Below are 23,032 nucleotides of genomic sequence, written 5' to 3'. Positions count from 1 at the left end.
CTAAGCCTTAGCTAATATTTGTTGATTGAATAATCTAGTTAGATGTAATGAAGGTGTGAAGTAGGAGGACGTGAGAAAAAGACGACTATAGATATAGTTTGGGTTATTTTTCATTTACTTTACATTGTTTTTTTACCTGGCTATACTGGTGCTCGTTCCAATTTTCCACCTATTCTTTATGCACATTAACCTGTTTATTTCTGGGAGAATTTAATGTTATCTGGGAATTGGCATTGAATTTTCATCTTAGTTAGAAGGAAGAGGTCTCCAGTCCACATTATTACCAGAATCGAGATTAAAAGAGTGTTCTGGGACTCCTTTGGAATTAGGGTAACCATATACCTTAAAGTCCCTGTTTACATTTGTTGTCCCAGCATAAATATCGATAATGTCTCCTTTTATTCTTAAAAGTGTTCCAGAAGGGACAATAAATTGGTATCACCTTATTCCAAGCCTTGTTAAAATTCTAGCTCCATGGTGTATTTGAAAGCATTTAAAAAAATAAAAACCTCCAAGATAAACATAAGGAATACTCATGTGTTCTTGAAGGAGGGGAAAAACTTTTTCAGTTTTTCTCTCAAAGAAAGAAACTCTGAAAGAAAATATTGCTTAATTTGACAAGTAAAAGGAAAATATTCTAGATATCAAAAAAATCCATAAACCAAGCTGGGAAAAGAAAAGCAAGTGACAAACTAGAAAAATACCAGCAGCATGTATTAGATACAAAATGAGGAGCCAATTTAAGCAAAGTAGAGAAACTTAATCAGATTTTAATACTGAGGCAATCAGGTTCCTCTCTCATCCATTCCATGGCTTCATGTACCAACTCTACTCTGCCCTTTTTACAAGTAGGGAGCTTCAGAAACTTCAATACTTATGAGGCCAGTATTGTTTTGATACAGAAAACCAGGAGAAAGTAATATGGGCATTAATTGTTGTGGGATGTAGTTCTCCCCTCAACCCCCACCCCCTGAGCCTCTGTGACCTACTAATAGTTGTCTTATTTTTCAAGATACAAAAGAGCCATGTAATTTCTTTTGTGGCTATTGTGAGCAACTTGAATCTTGTTCTTTTATTATTTTGTGTCATAATTTGAATTAAAAATGTGGAGGGTAAATAATGTATTTTTAATTCTAAAACTATACATCCTTTTGAAGGTAATGGTTAAGAATAAATCAGTGTAAAATGTTCCATGGAAATCAGCAATTATTTTAGGAAATTTTTGTATATTTACATTATCAAGTGTTAATTTTAATATTATATTAAATTATAAGCCAACTCTGCATTGTTCGATAGCTGAAAAACATTTGAAATATTGGTAAATGGCTTAGTTTGGGTCAGGTATACTATTTCAGGTTTTCAGTATCAGTGACCTAATTGGTTATATAACTCACTTATAACCACAGCATTAATTTTTGTTTTTCTAAAAAATTAAATTGTTTAAGTATTACCTATTATGATAGATGTTTTCCTTTCCATTGAAGACATCAGTATAGTTAACTTTCTTGTATCACCTTGATTATGCAAAACAATTAACCTAGTTTCTTTTCTCCAGCACATGATAGTGATGGAAGATATGCTCAAAGACTTCCTTCTCGGAGAACATCTATTATTGGTTGGTAACCAGGTGAGTTATGTCTAGGAATCAGAAGATCCTAAGAGAAATTGACTAAATTTTTTATTTTGGAAATTTGCAACTGTTTAGTGAAGGAAACAAGCAAATTAGATAGAATCTAGGGGGTGTCCACTTAATAGTTAAGTGGCCTGTTCAACTAGATATGATAACATGCTGAGAGGATCAGAGACTGGCAGCATTATTACTAGGAAAGAATAATGTAATACTAATCATTTTTAAATTTCTAGTAATAATTAAGTGCTAATTAGTATTTAGCTAATTAAATGAGATCTGACTTTGTGCATGCTTACATGTATCAGGTCAGAGAGTGGAAATTGGACCAAAGTGACTGGTTAAAATCTAAATGGAACTTTTTTAGTACTTCAGCCAATTTCAGTTCCTTTCAAACTTGTTTTCAAAAGCTCATACGGGTGTTAAGACCTCAGCAAAATTATAGACCTTTTCCCCCCAGCTTTATTGAGGTATAATTGACAAAATTACAATATTTTTAAAGTGTACAATGTGATGATTTGGTTATATATACATTTATAATAATTACACATTATTATATATTGTGAGAGGATTCCTCCCATCTAGTTAATTAACACATCCATTACCTCACCTATTTCCTTTTTTTTTGTTTTTTTGGTGAGAACATTTAAGTTTTATGCAGTACAGAGTTATCAATTATAGTCACCATGTTAACCATTAGATCCTCAAACCCTATTCATATTATAGGTGAAGGTTTGTACCTTCTTACCAACTTCTCCCTATTTTCCCACACCCTCTATCCCCCTAAAAACCACTTTTCTACTCTCTGTTTCTAAGAGTTGGACTTTATTTATTTACTTAGATTCCACATACAAATATTTGTCTTTCTCTGCCTGGCTAATTTCACATGCATAATGCCCTTTGGGCTCATTATGGTTAGACCCTTGACTACTCCCATTTGGCAAGCCTCAGGGAAGGTAAAGCCACCTGTGGTGTTCGCTGGCAGATTCGTAGGAAGAACCCACAGAGATGTGCTTTGCTAAGGATGGGTGTGGAGTTATGTGTTCTCTTTTCCTGCCTTTCTCCATCCAGATTTCTTTTCCCGGAATGTGTACTTTTGCAGTCATAGTAACTCAGGTCCTTCACCAACAGCTTTGAAAACATTCTCTGCTTTATTTGTCAGCGCCTCTCTTTATATTTTACGCACCTTCTCACCTTCACTCTTATTTCCATCTTGTGAAACAAAACAAAAAGAAAAAGACAGGGAAGTGAAGGTGCAGCTGATAGGCAGGTTGAGGGCTGTTGACTCTCAACTCTCATGTGGTAGTGCCACTTGTGTTTTCACTGAAATGCAAAGTGATAACCCCCTGGGAGAATGCCTATTTTAATCACATGATTTATTTTGAAAATAAGTGAACCATTTGTAGCAGTTGATCTGGCTCCTTTCCTTTTCTTAGTCTTTCTAAAACATTATATGATGGTTACTCAAAAAAACAAACCAACCAAAAAACAACAACGACACAATTAGAAGTGAAGTTTTGGGGATTAAATATTAACAGAGAAGCCAGAAGTGGGTTATTATAATTATACAATAAAGTGTTAATGAGTGTTCTCTTAATAGAAACTGTCTATAGATAGATATAGCCTACCCAGCCTTCTGACTGCAAAATAGAAACTGGCTGAAGTCCATGAACAAAACTTTTCAACAGTTGAAGTTGTAAATTTAGAGATGTTTTGAAAGATTGCTCTGTTTAACAGTGGCAATTTTTTACAATGAGGAAATTAAAAAGACTAAGAAAGTGTGTTGATTTTGAGAAAGCTCAAGACTTACCATCTTTGGTAAGCCTAATACCACTTTTTCTTTCCATAAAATTCTCTTTTCTGTCAAGATTAGACAAGATTTCATAACTATTTTATTGGGAAGATAAAAACAGTTCCATAAACATCACTTATGGTAAAATGAAGTGGCCCTCATCTTCTTTCGGTGAAATAAAAGTGACTTTTTGGTAGTTTTATAACTTTATTTGGCAATCAGCAGTAGTTCTCATCCACATTAACTGTAGATTTTTTAAAGCGGTGACAGGTATGTAGGTGACCAACATATAGAGCTTATTTGGTGAATCTTCATCCTCATAAGATTTCTGGACAACCGCACCCAAATATAGTATGGGTCATTCCTTATTCCTTTGGCCCAGACAGCTTTGTTGAGCCTGGTGTCACTGTGCCCATCTGGAGTTCCCCTCTCCTTCATGGCAAATTTCCTGATTTCTTTAAGTGCCCTAGGGGCACGCTTCTTGAAGCCCATGGCATGGGTAGGCTTGGGAATGTTGGTGGTGTATTCTGTGGTGACTACCTTGTGGATGGCAGAACCACCCTTCTTGCCACCCTTCTTTGTGGGAGCCATTATGCTGGGCCCAAGTTGGAATGAAAGTAAAATTAATTTTTTTCTCCTTCTAATTTTCTACGTGGGATTTTAGGGCACAGTAAGTACATCTACTTTCCAGTAAGAGAGGCAGAATTGCTACGTGTCAGCCAAAGGGGTACGGTGCCTGGAAATTACATGTTTGATGGTTTCTTAGTATATAATGCTGCATATTGTGGAGCCACTTTTGTGTGCTGTTACATGCAGTATCTTCCACTTACTGTAATTATATCATGGCATGTACCCTTTCATGCAATTAGAAGTCTCATACTGGCTTTTTGAAAAAAATCATAGCATGACTTTCTATCTATTTTAACTTTACTGAGAGGGTAAAAAGAGATATGCCTATTCATTTTACAGTCAGTGGTACTTTCTCTGTCCCAGCTCTGCTCAAGAATAACCTTCCTTCCTTCCCATATCTTAGTTTCTTTTGATTTGTAGAGCTATATTCTATTTGATATACAAAATACTTATTGTGAATATTTGGGTTATAGAATCAGCCTATAGCAGCATTTTTTTGTTGTTGTTTAAAAACTTTGTAAGAATAACTTGTTTTTGTGTAGGAATACTTGAATTTGGAGAGGCAGTTGCATTTTATCAGATATTTAAAGGAAAAATATTTTATCAATGTAGTGCTCAGGTACCCCTTACAAAATAATTATTTTTAAAATATGCAGTATTTTGTTTTAAGAAATGAAAATTTAATAATCTTCAGATAATGATTTTTCTGGTTTCTGATGTTAGGCAGAATTGCAAGACAAGTCATCAAAATGTAATTTATAGTTAATGAGGCACAGTTAATAATTCACAGTCACTTCTACATTGAATATAGTCCAATTGTTTGTCAGGTTTATAAACTTCTTAAACATTTTAGAACCAGCATTTATATCATTTTACCAAATAATAGCTGTCAGTGAAATTTTTATATGTAAGTTCTTCTCGTAGTCCACAGACCATATATTTTGCTCTTACCAGAATTCTAATACACTGTACGGCCCTTATCAGGTGAGAAGTTAGCTCTGGCTGGTTTTCATACAGGATGCCTTCTCTCTCTCTGACTGTTATGTGTGCTTCATGTTTTTATAATACTAATACTTTAGGGACTCTTTTCAGTCCATGGTAATTTCTGATCAGCAGTGAGATAAATGTTAGAAAGCATCCCTTAATTTTAATTTTCTACTGAAAGTTGAAAGTGGCTCTGCCTTTCCTATCAGATAAAATCTCTTTCTTAGGGAGACATTCAGAATGACCTATGATCTGGCTGCAAACTACTTTTATAATTCCAGTTCTTCCAAATTAGAGTATTTTATGCCCCCTTGGTATACCATGCCCTTTTGCTCCCCCAGCCATTTTTCAGTGTTTACTTCATACAGTGCTCCTTCCCCTCATCTTTGCCTATGAAAATCCTGCCAGTTTTCAAGAGCTCAGATGATTTTTTCTCTCTGAAGGTTTTTATAGTTTTCTCCAAATAGAAATAATATTGTCTTCCTCTGAACTTTTACAATATTTTATCACTATTTTGATTTAATTTTCTTTTAAAATTGTTCTCATAAGTTTTTTATTCTGTAATTGAATTATAAGTTTCTTATGAGCAAGGATTAAAAATGGTAATATTTGTATGTTTTACAATTTTCAATGTACTTTTTTGATCACCTCATTTAGTTCTACAACCCTTTGAGATAAATATTTTTTTTTTATTTTCCACATTTTGCAAATAAGCAGACTAAAGTTCAAATAGGTTTAAATATTTGCTCAAGATCACATGGCTAGTTAATGACAGAGTTAGTACTTAGACCTTAAAAGTTCATGCTTTTGTTTTTCATCAGATCATGCTAATTCTTACACTAGTAATAACAACAATGAGAACAATAACAGTACTAATATTTAATGGCTAACTTATGTTAAGTGCTTTACATACAGAGTACAGGGCATTTAATTTTTTTTATTATGAAAATTTTTAAATACTACAAAATTTTGAGTACAACTCTCTTGTACTCATCACAAAAATTATCAACATTTTATACATCTTGTTTTATCTGTTCCCCCAACACTTTTTAAATATGTCATCTTGCCCGGCCGGGCGTGGCTCAGCAGTTGAGCGTTGACCTAGGATCCAGGCGATCAGGGTTCGATTCCTGGTCAGGGCACATGCCCGGATTGCGGGCTCGATCAATGACTCTCTCATCATTGATCTTTCTATCTCTCTCTCCCCCTCTCCTTTCCTCTCTCTGAAATCAATAAAGATATGTATTAAATATGTCATCTTCTAATACATCTTTACATAATGTATTTTTGTTATAAATATCTCAGAATTTCCCTCTAATATAACTATTCTCTTATATAACTAATATAATTAAAATGTAACTAATATATTTCTCTCTAATAATAATTCTATTATTACACCTAACAATCAACATCCAAACAAAACTTGATAACTACATTTAATTAATGTCCCTCCCAAGTCCCTTTGAAAGAGATGAGATATACTCTCCTGGTCTCTTTATCCAGAGAGGCATTGGCCAATTTTTAAGAGTACAAACATTTTATTCAGAATTATACCAATATTGATAAACTTCAGATGAGGAAATATGTTCTAGAGTAAATTTCATTAAGTCAATTCAAGTTCTTGATTAATTTACACTAGGAAATTAAACCATATTATTTTTTTCCAGTCTAGAAATAATTGCTTTATTTCCTAATTTTCATAGCCTTTGATTTTGAAATCTTTTATATATTATGAAAATCAGTAAACATATATTGGTTGCCAACTAAGTAGGACTCCATGCACATTGTTACTATATAATTCTATATAATGTTACTGTGGAATTCTTTGTATCTCATTTCATCTATTAATTCCAGGCTTCTTATGACCAGAAACTTAGTTTTTTTCTTCTAGTACAAGTTTAGTAAATGTTTGTTGAATTGTTTAATATTGAAATACTGTGAATATTTTATTGCCAAAATTAAAGAATGTGTGAATTTTGCTAATTAATGATTTAAACTGAGCCCTGGCAGATTGCTGTGGTACAACATCAGAAATATACCATGTTGCTATGCCAGCATAATTGTCTAATATCTATGGAGGGGCTGAACAGTTTGTTCTGAAATTTTCTTGCTTGTGTCCCCAGCTGGTAGTGGCAGCAGGGAATTTGATAACTAAGTGGGCTGTACTTGTAGCTCCAGCAGCCTGGGAATCCCAAGGCTATGAAATATTTGGTTTTATCAAGTATAATGACATTCATCTTTGTTTATATTATTTTGTGTTTCTTCTCAAACCCCTTGCTTAGTGAGTTTGTCTGAATTATAATCTGGAAATTCTTTGCCATTCTGCCATATCCTCTACCAATTAGTTTGTCCACCCAGTGTTTCTTAGTGAATATTTTTCTTGCATTTATTTGGAATTGGTATTTTGTTTTTGCAGATCCCACCCCACCCCCTATATTTGTCATGGCTGTTTTGTTCATACCTAACACCAAACTACTCAAAAATATATCTTTGCCATTTATAGCAACATGTTATTTCAACAGGAAATAGCAGGGATGTGGATTTTATTATTCCTGCTTAAAAAGGAGGTTATGACTTTGGCAGGAAGCTTTATAAGTAAGTGTGTTTTAGAGCCATGCAAAATAGAAGTGCAATTGAAATGTATGTCTTCTAGTTTGACTTCTGGGTACTGTTTTTGGCTCTGTTTTCAAGGGAACCCATTTATGCAAATATTTAGAATTCTTTATTATTTGGTTTTAATATTTTTTTTTCAGATTACATAAATAATGCATGTTCAATGAGATAATTTGGAAAATAAGAAATTTCCAGTGATCATATAGCAGCAATCGCTTATTTATAGGATTAAAAACTATTAGAATCAGATAATGTTTAGAGATCAGGTTGTCTACAGCCTCTATTTAAATGAGCAAATCTGGGCTCAGATGGTGGTAGAAACTCCACCTGAGACAGATTAAACAGAGATCATAGGCCAAGCCTCCTAACTAGTAGTATAGTAAGTATATTTTCAGGCTAGTTTTAAGCAAAGAATGGGAAGGCTCAACATTTGATGGGGATTTTAAACTTAAAAGCAGTTGCAATTTATTTCTCATGATTCTACTATAATATTAGCTTCTTCATTAAAAAAAATTAATTTATCTTTATTGTTGAAAATATTACAGATGTCCCCTTTTTTCTCCATTCACCCCCTCTACGTACCCCACCCCCCAGACCTTCACCGTACTATTTTCTGTGTCCATGGGTTATGTATACCTGCATATAAGTTCTTTGATTAATCTCTCCCCACCCAATCCCCCACCCCCACCTTTCCACTGAGATTCGTCACTCTGTTCCATGCTTCTGTGTCTCTGGATCTGTTTTGTTCATCAGTTTATTTTGTTCATTAGATTCCACATATGAGTGAGAACATGTACTTGTCTTTCTCTGACTGGCTTATTTTGCTTAGCATAATACTCTCCAGGTCCCTCCATGCTGTCTCAAAGGGTAAGAGATCCTTCTTTTTTACAGTTGCATAGTATTCCATGGTGTAAATGTCCCACCGCTTTTTTATCCACTCATCTACTGATGGGCACTTGGGCTGTTTCCAGATCTTAGCTATTGTAAATTGTGCTGCTATGAACATAGGGGTGCATATATTCTTTCTGGTTGGTGTTTTTGGTTTCTTAAGAAATATTCCTAGAAGTGAGATAACTGGGTTAAATGGCAGTTCCAGTTTTAATTTTTTGAGGACCCTCCATACTGTTTTTCATAGTGGCTTCATCAGTCTGCACTCCCACCAGCAGTGTACCAGGGTTCCCCTTTCTCCACATCCTCACTAGTGCTTGTCATTTTTTTTTTTCTTAAACATATCTTTATTGATTTCAAAGAGAGGAAGGGAGAGGGAGGGAGAGAGTCAAAACATCAGTGATGAGAGAGCCATCATTGTTCAGCTGCCTCCTGCATGCCCTTGACTGGGGATAGAGCCTGCAACCCAGGCATGTGCCCTGACCAGGAATCGAGCCTTGATCTCCTGGATCTTAGGTTAATGCTCAACCACTGCGCCACGCCTGACTGGGCAGCACTTGTCATTTGTTGATGGTAGCCATTCTGACAGGTGTGAAGTGAGATACCTCATTGTTGTTTTAATTTGCATCTCTCTGATGATTAGTGACTTTGAGCATTTTTTTTCCTATGTCTCTTGGCCATCTGTATGTCCTCTTTGGAGAAATATCTATACCCTCTGCCCATTTTTTAATTGAGTTGTCTTCCTTTTGTTAAGTTGTATGAGGTCTTTATATATTTTGGAAATTAACCCCTTATCAGATTATCATTGGCACATATGTTCTTCCATACACTGGCCTCACTTGTTAATGACATTTATATAGTAGCTTTTCTAAAAAGGAAAAATGCACAAACATCTCTAAATATTAAACAAACTGATCTAACTCTCTTAAAGCTATATTAAAGAATTAGGAGGAACTGGAAGGAAGGCCCAAAGCTAAGACATTTCAGAGACATGAGGGAAAGCTGAACATTGGCTATTGCAAACCTTCACTTGGAGTCCATTTAAAATATTACTACCCAAGAAAAGATGCAGCTTGACTTCCTCACTGTTCCCCTCCTAATGCTAATTACCATGCAAGGAATTCCCGGACATGTATTGTAGGCTATTTTATAACCTTGGAGTGACCGATTTTTGACTGTGACATCAGTTCAGTGTGGCTACCTCCTAACATTCTGTTTTGCAATATGGTGAAACAGAAAGTAGCTCAGTCTGTTGACTCAGAATGGATTTGCCTCCAAAATCCCATTGTGTATAGGGTTCTTAACTGCTTAGAACTTAAATTTGTTTCTCTCCAAAGTAGGTACATTACCTCCCATTAACATGACTGGCATGAGGATTCAAGTAATTAAGCACTGAAAGCATGTGTATGTGGAGAGCAAAGGGCTCCGTAAATGTTAGTTTTATTTTTGTTTGATAAATGGGAGCAGAACTGTCCTGGAAGAGGTTTCTACCTCCTGTAGTAAGAGCAAATTGCATGACTTCTCTTTCCTTTTCTTCCCTCCATTCCTCAAATTTTAATAGTTCTGACCTGTAGGTCATATGTGAGTCATCAGTAATAGGAACATGAATAGGGGGACAGTCCTGGCCTCAAGGAGTGTCTTCTTGCCGAGGCACTTGACACATTACTAGAGCACAGCGTGGTGAGTGCTCTAAGAGACCATGGTTTAGGAACTCAAAGGAGGGAACCATCCTGGTCCTCAGATTTGAAGGAGAGAGGACAAAGCAAGAGTTAGGCAAAGCTTCAGAGAAGCAGGGACATTTCATTAGAACACTAAGGGAAGATGACAGATACATGGGGAAGGGTGGGCTCTTATAGTTAGAAGACAGTGTGAGCAGAGACGTACAGGTGCAAAGGCTTGGAAACAGTGGCTGGTTAGGAACGTGCTTGAGCGAGCCTTGCAGTGGCTGGCAGAGCAGGCTTGCATGCTTATCTGCTATGGTGGGGATCCTTCAACTTTTAAGTCCCGGGACTTAAAATTCCATTCCTAGGCTCCTTTGCTCTTTGCCTGCTTTCCATTCCCCATTAGCCCTTTCCTGCTCTCCTCCTTGCACTTTCTCCCCCCTGACAGGATGAGGATAGTTTCCCAAGTTCCGTATTTTCTTCTTATCCAGGAAGACAAGTCCATAAGCCCTTTTTGTCTAAAGGATTTTACTGCTAATCTCTCTAAGGAAACAGGGTAACTAAAATAGTAAGCCTGAGGAAGCTATAAGAGTCCCAGACTTCAAAGTTCTTGAAGTCAGTCTCACATCTTTTCTCTCACAGGAACTGGAAGCATGTTTACGTCCTGTCCTCAGTAGGATTCCTGTCGGTGGGGCACACCACATCCCCTGTTCTCCTAACCCTGCACTTAAAGGGCCATCTGACTCCTACTTTTGTGGCGGTCCTTCTTTCCAGTATGAGGAACACAGTGGGACAGAACAGTCATTGATAAGTGCCAGTGTCATGAGACAATTTCTAGCTTTTAGGATCTCTCATTATACAGGTCCCTTTTCCCTTTAAAATTTTCACTCACTAAATATTATCTTCAATGTGAGTAAATAATGATGTAAAAACTATTTCATGCTAATTTTTATTAAAGAATGCAGATTGCATATACAGAATAATGACTAGTAAGTATAAATAAATAGGCACAGCAACAGAATAAAAATGGAAGCAGATTTGTTTTAGCAGTTGCACATTGGGAAGTGCTTTTTTCCCTAAATTTCCCAGGGAGAAAAAAGATAGTATCTTATCTTTCCATTATAAGAGATAATGGAAAGACAAGATACTATTTATGTATTTATTCAGTTAAAGAAATCCTGAGGTTTTCTGTTTTAGGTAAACACTATGATTGGAAAGAGCAGATTGCTATAACTGTTTCATTTTGCTCAGGATATTTACAGAAATTCCTTCCTAGGTAATGCTTTTAGCATTTCCTTGAAGGAACTATAAAAGCTTTAAAAGTTAAGTCTGAAATGACCTGATCAGTTCTCTATTTTAGAAAAATAACTTAAATTGTGGGCTGGCCTGTCCTGAGTCTGGAGGCAGGAGACCAAACAAGGACCCTTTCTAGGAGTCTGAGCAAGAAGACTGGTGCCCTTGAGTAGTGATGATGAATTGGAGAAGAGGGAGCAGATATGGGAAACAGGCACTTCTAAGTAAATATGTCCAAAATTAAACTGCCTTTTTTTTTAAACAACAACAACAACAACAATTAGACTTCCCTCTCCTACACAGCAAATTCACTTCTCCTGCCCTATTTCATGTGTCAGTAAATGGTACCACCTTCCACCCTATGTTCAAGACCAAAACTTTGACTTCTCCATCTGCTCATCCCCACATCCAGCCCATCACCAAGTCCTGCTAGTTCTTTTCCCTAAATGTCTCTTAAATCTATTTATCTCTGTTCCTTTGTTTAAACCACCACTGTCTCCTGCCTGAATTTTTAAAGGAGTTTCCAAACTGCCTTCCTTTGCTTTCATTCTTGCTCTCTACCAGACCATTCTACCAGAGTGACTTTCCAAAATGAAAATCTGAGCCTATTACTTCTCTACCTCACTGGCTTCTTGGTGCTTTTAGGAAACGGTCCAAACTCTTTTGAGTGGTTTGTAAGACTTTGCCAGAGCTGGATTCTGCCTCCTGTTCTAGCCTTGTTTCTTACCAGCTACAGCAACTCTTCTCGTGGAATGCCCTTTTCATAATCTTCATAGCACTGGCTGCTTGTCATTCAGATCTTAGCCTAAAAGTTAGCAAAGGCAGGGTCTTCACTTCTAAATCATTAAATCACCACCTAGTTAGTATCACCTCTCCCAATCTTAATTGTCTGTAGAGAACTTACCACTTTTTGATAATTTTCTTATTTATTTAGTTAGCTAGTTATCTAATTATATCTTGCTACCTTTCTACCTACTTTTAAAATTTACCTGTCAATCTGTCTCCACACTTCTGGAATAGAAGCTCCATAAGAGCAGAAACCTTATCTTTTTGTTCACTCTTACCCCAGCTGACACATGCATGCCAGCATTCAAAAAATATTTGACTGGCTGGGCCTGGCTCAGTGGTTGAGCATCGACCTAGGATCCAGGAGATCGGGGTTCGATTCCCGGTCAGGGCACATGCCTGGGTTGCGGGCTCGATCCCCAGTCGAGGGCATGCAGGAGGTAGCCAATCAATGACTCTCATCACTGATGTTTCTCTCTCTCTCTCCCCCTCTCTCTTCCTCTCTCTGAAATCAATAAAGATGTATTTAAAGAAAAAAAAAAGTATAGTATTTGGAAAAAAAAAAAATTTATGTTGAATGAATAAGTAATTGGTCTCCTGATACTAGTCTCTCCACTTGTCAGTATATTTTGCATGTTACTGTCATACTGATCTTCTTTAAACATTGATTTCATTGTGTCTCTCCCTGATTCAAAGATGCACAACATATTTTAATTGCCTGCTACTGTCTGTGCATGCTTCATACCTCTGTCTTATTTATTAAGTAGTTGGTAATTATTCCAGTGCCCTTAATCTCTCTTGTGTCTATCATCTTGTGGCATAGTTAATAGACCAAAGAGAAGAAAGAGATTTTAAAGCTATTGGAACTTACATCACATAAGTTTACAGTTGCTTATTTACACTGGTGGCTTTTCCTTTGGGCTCCAGGGATATAAGTCTTGCCTCCCCTTGAGAATTTTGAGGGACACATTCTCATATGCCCTTTGAAAATTTGTGTTGGAGGAACTGTCACAGTGTTAGGACAAGATGATGCTCAATAAATACCCACTCAGTCTTTGGTGCTTGTATATTGCCTCTCTTCACCAGATATGTAGTAGAAATACCAGTAGTAATACCTGCTTCCCTTCACTGGGTTTCTGTTCTTGCTACCATACTTTTCCCTTATCTGCTTAATTATTTTTATAGGATGAATTCCTAGAAGTGGAGAAAGAGATTATTCAAGGCCTGGGTAACCTAAACCAATTACAAATCGAAAGAAATATAATCCATAACGTTGGGACTAAAAGGAGCCTCAGAAAGAGACAGACCTGTATTTGAATACCGGCTCCGCAATGATTAGCTGTGTAGCCATGAGCATATTGCTTAACTTTTCTGAGCTTTGGTTTCTTGATGTGTGAGGTTGGAGTGATCATAATACCTACCTCATGGAACTGTTATGATGATTAAATGAAATAACGTGAAAATGCTTAACACAGAGCTTGGCACAGTATAAGAAATCATTGTGCTACTTATTATCCACTCCTGTTCTTCCCACACAGATCACTTGTTAAAATATTTATATCTCATTAGTGGAATATTCCACCTCTAAGTGAAAACTATTACTTATTTATTTATTTATTAGCTTTTTAAATTAAATTTATTGGGGTGACATTAACAAGATTATTTAGGTTTCAAGTGTACATTTCTATGGTACATCATCTGTATATTGCATTGTGTGCCCACTACCCAAAGTCAAATCTTCCTTCACCATATATTTGACCGCCTTTACCCTTAAAATGGGGAAATAGCGTGGGAGTGGGTTCCATTTTTGACAGTCTGTTTTCTACAAAAGGACAGCAACTCAGCATTAGTAAGTGGTAAGGAGATGAGGGTGTTTGTAGGAAGAACACATATAGTTGAGACTTAGTAATAAACCCTGGTTACAGTTTTAGGTTTCCAAGGTTTTAAAGAATTAGAAAGTGGGATAAAAGGATAAGTGAGTATTTGAGTAAAACAGAAGTACAGTATTACCTCTTCCTGCACCTGAAAACCGTACTTCTGAAGAACTGATTAGAAGAAATCATTGTTTTTACACTAACTTGATCACCTTTGATTCCATTCTTCAAATCCGAAATAGTCAACACTTTGCTGCAATGTTGCCGCTTCAGTGGAAAACTATAGAAAAGAAAAAAAAAAAATGTAGAAGGCTAAAATTACTTATGTATTTTTTAAATGAGAAGAGTTTAGAAATAGTTTATTTAGAAGTAAATTTTAAAAACCCTATGTCATAGAAGTTGTGCTGTGTATGTTTGCCCGTTTGATTTTCATTAACAATAGCTAAAACAGTACAACTTTGAGGAAATAGGTTTTGGTAGAAAAAATTCTTGTGGTTTGTTTTACCTCCAGACAAAAATTTCTTCTTCTTTTTTTTTTTTTTAAGTGAAATAAGCCAGTCAGAGAAAGACAAGTACCATATGATATCACTCATATGTGGAATCTAATGAACAAAATGAACTAACAAGCAAAATAGAGACAGACTCAGAGAGAGCAGGCTAACAACCGTTGGGGTGAGGGGGCAGTGTGGCTGCTTGAGGGGTTGGTGGAGAGATTGAGGAGGGGAAAACAAAGAAAAAAAATTATTTTTGTTTAATGCTTTCTGTATAATTACAGGGAGTAGGAAAAAACAAGATTGTTGACAGATTTCTTCACCTGCTCAATAGACCCCGAGAATATATCCAACTGCACAGGTAAGAGGAAAAGATCCATACCTCTTAAAGATCTGGTTTAATCATTTAGTTTTACCTCAGTACAACCTAAAAATACTTTTTTAAAGTTCCATTTTATAAACCAGTTTCATTTCTGTTCCTCCTGCTCTTATCTCTCCTCTCCTTAAAAGGTAATAAAACCATGCAAAATTTATTTTTAAAGTGACTAATGCTTTGTAAACATGAATTAATAGATATTTTGTGGACAGAAAGTGATGAACATTATATTCTAGGAACAGATTTCATCAACATAAAGGCTCTTAAATTGGAAGAAAAATATGTACTCTAACAGGAAGCAAAATAGCCCACAAGGGAAACAATAAACTGTGAATCCCAGGTATGAGATAAGGAACTCAAAAATATGGAAGAAGTAAGTTAGCTTCTTTGCTTTCCTTGAAAACACTTTGTGGGTTATCTAAATTTGTGTGGTCATAATTCTGGTTTAGGGATAGTTTTTAATCAAATAGATTTGTAGACATGAATTGATTTTAGATTTATCACTGAACCTATTCCGACTCTTTCAAAAATAAAATATAAGCAAGTCAAGAGAGGGAGGTGGGGAGGGAGGGAAAGAAAATGAGGGGAGAAGGGAGGGAGGAGGTGAGAGAGAATGAAATTAAGGAACATACCAAGTAATACACAACTTAAAACTAGATTAAATTGTTACTGTTTTAAGCCCAGGAGATAAACATTTTTGTGTAGTGGAAAGAACATTGGATTGAATTACAAGAATTGTTTTCTTGTTTGGGTTCTTTCACAAATAATTATGTGTTTTCGAAAGAAAATTGTAGGAGAAAAGAAGGCAGAGTTAGTGGGCCAAAAGAGAAGAGAACCAAAGTAAAGTTGAAGGATGGTCAAAACCTCCCTTTGGGGATTTATACCTCTGTCTGCGAAGGAGTAACAGGTACCAGATTAGTCCTACCACAGTAAAGATTCACAAACACTGGGAAAAGAACAACTCCCAAGGATAGCTATGAGCTAAACAACCACCATAACTCCCACACTGTTAGGTGCCTCCATTAAACACTCCTGGTATTCAGAATAAAAGCTACTCGACACACACCCTTACAGAGTTTAAAAATAAGCCTTGAATAAACAAGGATTCTTTCTTTTCTTTATATTTTATTTTTTAAATAATTTTTTTACTTTATTGTTGAGACCATTACAGATGTCCCCCTTTTAATCCACTGATCCCCTCCACCCCACATCCATACCACCCCCAGGCCCTCCCCACACCAATGTCCGTGTCCATGGGCCATGCCCATAAACATACAAGTTCCCTGATTAATCTCTCCTCACCCACACCCCCCTCCCCACCTTCCCTCTGAGATCCCCTCAGTTTGTTCCAAGCTTCTATGTCTCTGGATCCACTTTGTTCATCAGTTTATTTTGTTTATTATATTCCACATATAAGTGAGATCATTTGGTACTTGTCTTTCCCTGACGGGCTTATTTCACTTAGCATAATACTTTCTAGTTCCCTCCATGCTGTGCCAAAGGCTAAAAGGTCCTTCCTCTTTACAGCTGCGTAGTATTCCATGGTGTAAATGGGCCACAGCTTTTTTATCCACTCATCTACTGATGGGCACTTGGGCTCTTTCCAGATCTTAGCTATTGTAAATTGTGCTACTATGAACATAGGGGTGCATAAGTTCTTTTCAATTGGTGTTTGGGGTTCCTTAGGATATATTCCTAACGTTATTTAGAAGTTTTTCTCATATGAAATGACTTTTGTATGAGTTTTTCTCATACAAGATTAACTGCTTAGCTGAACAAACTTAACCTTGAATGAAGGAAGACTATAAAATCCAAACGTTCAACAACATAGTATTCATAATGTTAAGCATTCAATAGAAAATTACTAGATGTACAAAGAAGTGAGAAAATTGGTTAATAGAAATAGACCCTAAAAATGATAGCTAATGGAATTATCAGATGAAGACTATAATATATTGCCATGAATATGTTTAAGTATTTAGACTTTGAATTTCTTCAACCTGATAAGTGGCATCTATGAAAAACCTACTACTAACTTATATTTAATGGTGAAAAACTAGATGCTTTCCTCCTATGATTCTGGAAAAGACAAGGATAAGCAGAATTATACTGGAGGTCCTCGCCAGTGCAGTAAGGCAAGAAAAAGTAATAAATGGCATACATGCTGAAGGGCAAGAAGTAAAACTGTCTCTTTTTAGAGATGACATGATTGTGTGTATAGAAAATCCTAAGAAATCTACACACACACACAAAGCATAGAACTAATATGTGAGTTGAACAGAGTCACAGGATACAAGGTCAATATAAAAGATCAAATGGACAGTAGGGAAATAAAATTGTAAACATACTATTTACAATAGCATAAAAACATGAAATACTTAGGAATAAATTTATAAGCATATGTACAAATTTTAAATTGCTAGGGGAGGACAGAGTAATCTCAACTTTTAAACTTCTGTAAGTCACCTATATAGTTCTAGAAGATTTCTAGCCTATTTCCATTTCTTTTCATGGTTCTTTTTTGTATTAATGATGCCTTATATAAACCTCGGAGTTGCAACTCAGCTTTAAAAGAAAAAAAGAATTTATTATATCAAAATTACAGGGTTAGATGTTATAGGAGATATAGAAAGAAATAAAAAACATAATCTCTATATTTAAGGAGCTGTAATACTGTTCTTGTTTGTAATTATTTCAATTTTTCATGTTCATTGAATCTGGAAAATTTCATTTTTTCCCCTTACCTTTTAAGCATTTCCACCAGTTTTTCTTTCTACATGGAAAAAATTTGGGAAAAATAATGAAAGAATCAAAGTATTTAACTAGTTTGTCTGAATAACTTTTTATAACATATCACAGTTTCAGTTTTTGAGCCATGGCAAGACCCATCTGCTTTAAGGATGATACAGTGAGCTTTGCAGTTGTTCATTCTTAGGAGAATTTGTGCTGTTTAATTTTATTTACATTGTATTTAGTTTTTACTGTTTAACAGTGTCCTTAAAAAGATGTAATTGTTTGAAAGTTTTAATGAATGTATATACTGCTGCCACTTAAGCATATGATATCAATTTAGAGCAAAACCAAATTAATTTAAATTTTATATTTTAAAATAGTCAAGTAGAAAACCAACGTTTTTTAAGAATGACTTCAGAACTTGAAATCAGCTCTCAAATTTGTGCCCCAGAAAGAAGTCACCTTTATATGAGAGTCTCTTTTATAGTGGGACAGTTTTTTCCTTTTCTTTATATTGGACAACAAAATATTTTTAAAGAAATATATTAGGCTCAACTACTATAGTCAGTGCTGATTGTAGATTATGGAGGTTACTTAATCAGAAAAAAAAGAGGCAAAGAAATATAACTGGTTTTTAATTATTCCTGGGTGTAGGTCACACTCATTGTAAACAGGTCTTTTACTTATGATTCATTATCTTTAATAGTTATGAGAAGTTTTGATGCATCTTATTTTTCTAGGAATTATTCCTTCTAATTATTAGTATAAAGTAATTTATGCTAATTACTTTGTTTATAATATCATCTTGTGATATTTTAGTGGTATTTTTATTTTTATTCTTGGTATTGATTATTTGTCTTCTCTCTTTTTTTCATGATCAGTTTTGCCAGGGGCATTATCAGTATTATTGGTGTGTTCAAGCAACCAATTTTTGTCATTGTTGAATCTCTCTTTTGTATTTTTCTTTTGTATTTCAAGAATTTCTGATTTTATCTCTATTATACCCTTCCTGTTGTTGGTGTTTTTTTTTTGTATTTAATGTGCTTTTCTTTATTAAGCTTTTAAATATGCATGCTTAAATTATTGATTTTCAACCTTCAATCTATATATGTTTGAGGCTTCTATCTTTGAATCTCTCTTTGGGGCTCAGTGTTTTCATGTATCTCCCTTTGGGTCTTAGTGTTTTCATCTCTTAAGTAAGAGGAATAGACAAGGACATTTCTAATATCTCTTTTAGCTCTATATTCTAATATCTTTGAATAAACAAGAAGAAGAAGGAATTAAAGATACTTTAAAAAGTTTAGATTAGAGATGCCTACTTCCTACCTAGAATGTCTTTTAAACCAACCTTTTGTTGTGAAATAACAAATGGTAAAGAATCACATTCTGCTTATTTATATTTGTAGTAATTCTGACATTGGCTACATAAATATATAGATATGCTATCTATAAAAAAGCTTTCTAAATTCAAAATATAATAAAAATTTTAAATCATATATTTTTGTTTTTGTTTTTGCATAGATTGCTATATTATTGATTGATGGTAGTATTACAAAAAATCTGTTCCCTTTAACAGAAACCCTAGGTATCTCTGTTTGGCTATATTTGCTATTTATTATGTAAAGTTGGAAGTAAAAGGCTCCACTTTTGTTTAAATTATGTCATATTAAAGAATTTTTCATTACTTAAACTGACATTCCCATTAATTTCAGTGTGGTGAGTTTTTGCCATTAAGGCTGTATTTGCCATAAAATTTGAGCTTTTAAAATTAAGAGAAAGATATTTTTTTAAGACAAAAATAGCAGTTGAAAAAAATGTTTAGACTTCTCTGACGTATGCGTGACCTACTTAAGGTCTTTATTTTGTTTATTTTAGATTCCTTTTAATGGATTTGTGATGTTGCCATCTAAATAATCAGTCACACTCAATTTAGTTAATCAATGTCATTCCAACAAAATTAGTTATGAGCCATTCAAAACATAAGTAAAACCATCATCAAACATACATAAATGGCCATCTTATATTATAATGATCAGATCTCATAAAATAAGTAAACTGGGCAATTCGTGTCCGTTAAAATCAAGATGTTGTCCTAAGAGTATGATTTAGGTAATTTAAAAGTTTAATGGATAAAATTACTTGTGATGTGTTATATATTTCAAACAGAAGAGACTACATGGCTCACATTTTATGAAGTGCATCTGTTTACTTATTTTTCCACAATTTTATGTTAATTTGACATTAAAGAAGACACTTGATATGTCAACTTCTAGAGCTATATTTCCTCCTTGGATAAAAGTGCACTTTTTTGTTAAAATCAGAATTATCTTAGGGTTTTGAAATACTTATGGTACCAGATTTTTTCCCCATTTACTACCCCTCATATATGAAGATGAATGCACAGTTTCAGTCATTAGCATGACCTATGCTCTTGGTTATTTTTCTAATAGTGGTGCCCATTTTAAACATAGAGTTCCCAGGTCCCCAGTATAGTCCTACCTTTCTCTTCCAGTGGGATTTTCCTCATGTATGCTTCACTTATTCCAGCCTGGACCATTCTCTGTCCTACTCACAAGTTTTGAACTTATATCCATGCCTGTCTTTATTCCACCTAAAATGCATTCTATTTCTCCCCTAATCCTTTAAGATTTCATTTACTTCTATATGGAACCTTATTCTGGGTGTAACTGTCCCTTCCTCTGAAACTCCACAGGACTGAATTTGTACCATTCTGATAGAAAGAACATGAATTTTAGATGTCAAATTGTGTCCTCACCATTAAGTTCTGTGTGGCCTTGAACTCCTCGAGTCCTAATTTCCTATAGAATTGAAACAATAATACATTGCAGGGTAGTTGTGAAAATTAAATGAGAAAATGTGTGCAAAGGACCAATCACAGTGTCTGGCACATTTTAGGCACCTACATTTTTAGACAAACAAATAAATTCTTGTCACATACTACACTTTCTTGTCTCATTCTGATTTGCATGTAGTTCATTTCATATCTTATTTCTGTCCCCTCTCCTTTTTCCAGTTTCCTTTCTCCAACTAAATAGGGAACTTTTTGAGAGCAGGAGTCTGGTTTATTTGTCATATATTTATTCATTCATCTAATTTGTACTTATTAGATTCCACTTGATTGCCAGTGACTGTTTTAGACACTGGTAATGTATAGATGATGATACTGATCTTGACCTGAGGTGCTTGCTTGCTTTCCAGTGGGTGAGAATACATCACCATTATATAATGCAGTGTTGTGTATCAGTTATGAAAGGGGTATGTGCAGGTTCTGTGGGAGCCTTTTGAGTGTATGTATGTGTTGTGGTGGAAGGCAGCACTCAGACGGAGTTTTAAGGGATAAATAGGAGTTTTCTAAGTATAGAACAGAGACAGGGTCATTATGCTTACTGAAACAGGCTATCTAAACACCAGGAAGTGAGAGTCAGCTTGCTGTAGCACAGGATGTATATGCATAGAGATAAGAGGAAGATGCAGACCTTATAGGGACTTCATGGGCCCTGCTGATGTTGGATTTCGTCTTGAATGCTATGTGATGGAGTTAAAACAGCAAAAACCATTATGACCATAGTCTGTGGGTAACTCAGAGTCACATGAGACTTGAATCACAAGAGGATACTAGGAGATGATTGCAGTAATCCAGATAAAATTGTTGGGGCTGAAGAAATATATTGGCAATGAGAGTGGAAAGAAAGGACATATTTGAAATAGTTTTAACTGGCTAATTTTAGAAGCCTTCATAACTATATGGAGGGTGAGGCAGGTACTTTGTGTGATTCACAATGCACAGTGGATTCCCAATATATATTTGTTGAAATGACTTGATATGTACTAATTCCATCTGGACCTTCCAGCTCAAGCTCCCCTGTGATCAGTCCTCTCTGCCTAGAGCCACTGATGGTTGTTTTGGATTTGAGTCAAGTCCCTTACCCACATATGTATGACCTGTGATTGCATTATATAAGTACCCTACCCCCTGAGATACTTAAAATATTGCATTGTGGATGCTTATTGTTATAACACTTGCTTTTCCCCTTTCATATTTTTTGTACTTTTTCTTTGTAAAATCAAATGAGATAAAATGAAGTATAAAACTGTAGCATTGACCCTCATCAGATTAAATACCCTGAAGTGAATGATGACATGCTTTAAAAAGCACAGCATAATTCAACATATAAATCCTTCCTCAGGCTGACGAAAACTGAATGTGACAGTACAGAATTTGAAATTCACAGAGCCCCAGAGGACAGATAGATGTATTGGTAGAAAATAGAGAAACTAAAAGCTTTTCTGAACTCGCATGGAAAAAATTATTATTGAGCCATCAAGACAATCTTAGCACCAATAAGAGCAATAGAGAACTGGAGACATGCCAGCTGCTACCCAGCACCTCTGGGCTTCTCCTTCTGTCTCCTCTTTCCCATTATGAATTTAAAAAGGCTATTTTAGAAACATTTTTATCAGCAGTTGGACAGTAGCTTTCCCTCTAAGAATGAATGCCACTGCCTCTGTTTTACTAAGTGAATTATGCTAGTACCTCTAACTTTTCCATGTATATCTTTAGGTTTGTAATAATCTTTGACTCTTCTCTTGGTCTCCAAATCCAGTTAAGTTTCTGAATTATTTTTGGTGGAGTCTTTAGGATTTTCTATATAAAGAATTATGTCATCTGCAAAAAGTGGTGATTTTACTTTATTCCAACTTGGCTGCCTTTTATTTATTTCTTTTGCCTGATTGCTCTGGCTAGGACCTCCAGTACTGTGTTGAATAACAGTGGTGACAGTGGGCATCCCTGTCTTGTTCCTGACCTTAGAGGAGATTGTAGTAATGATAGTACTTTAGTCAGAGCCTCATTAAAATACTAGCCATGTGGTAAGACTATTGGTCAACCAATTCTTACATTCTGTATTCAGTCTGTGTATAATAGCTTGATTTTTAAAATTCTAGCATTATATTTCTAACCCCAAGGTCTTTCCTTTGGCCAGTTAGTCCACATTTTTCCATTTTTTTCAACAGTAATAGCTTTATTAAATTTTATTTTCTGTTTTCTTGACCGCTTCTCCAGATTATTAAACTTACCTTGGCTCTTAATCACACATCTACTGAGGTGTGTTATCAGTAAATGTAATAGCTCTGTTTTCTATAACTCATAAAAACATAAACAAAAACATAAATCAGAGTACTTCCTGTGGCCTTTTACATGATGCTCCGCCCAGGCTGACACTGCTGCAGTTCTTTCAGTGCACCCACCAGGTAGATGAGGGTG

At 35.3% G+C, this 23,032-nt stretch overlaps 1 protein-coding gene and 1 pseudogene across 1 annotated transcript in view; one reads left to right on the top strand and one right to left on the bottom strand.

Moving 5' to 3' along the window:
* VWA8 (von Willebrand factor A domain containing 8) overlaps positions 1–23,032 on the top strand; it is a 333,552-nt gene that overhangs the window by 144,328 nt on the left and 166,192 nt on the right. Inside the window, exons 20-21 of the mRNA XM_087814315.1 lie at positions 1,556–1,627; positions 14,924–15,000. Coding sequence (XP_087670441.1) covers positions 1,556–1,627; positions 14,924–15,000 — 149 coding nt within the window. The remainder of the gene's footprint in view (positions 1–1,555; positions 1,628–14,923; positions 15,001–23,032) is intronic.
* On the bottom strand, positions 3,638–4,010 carry LOC107531380 (large ribosomal subunit protein eL31 pseudogene; annotated as a pseudogene).

Source organism: Miniopterus natalensis, chromosome 2 (assembly GCF_054644295.1).
Source record: "Miniopterus natalensis isolate mMinNat1 chromosome 2, mMinNat1.hap1, whole genome shotgun sequence".
In the NCBI taxonomy this organism is placed as follows: domain Eukaryota; kingdom Metazoa; phylum Chordata; class Mammalia; order Chiroptera; family Miniopteridae; genus Miniopterus; species Miniopterus natalensis.
Note: the sequence above shows the minus strand (reverse complement) of the source record. Positions and strands in the feature narration are given on the sequence as shown.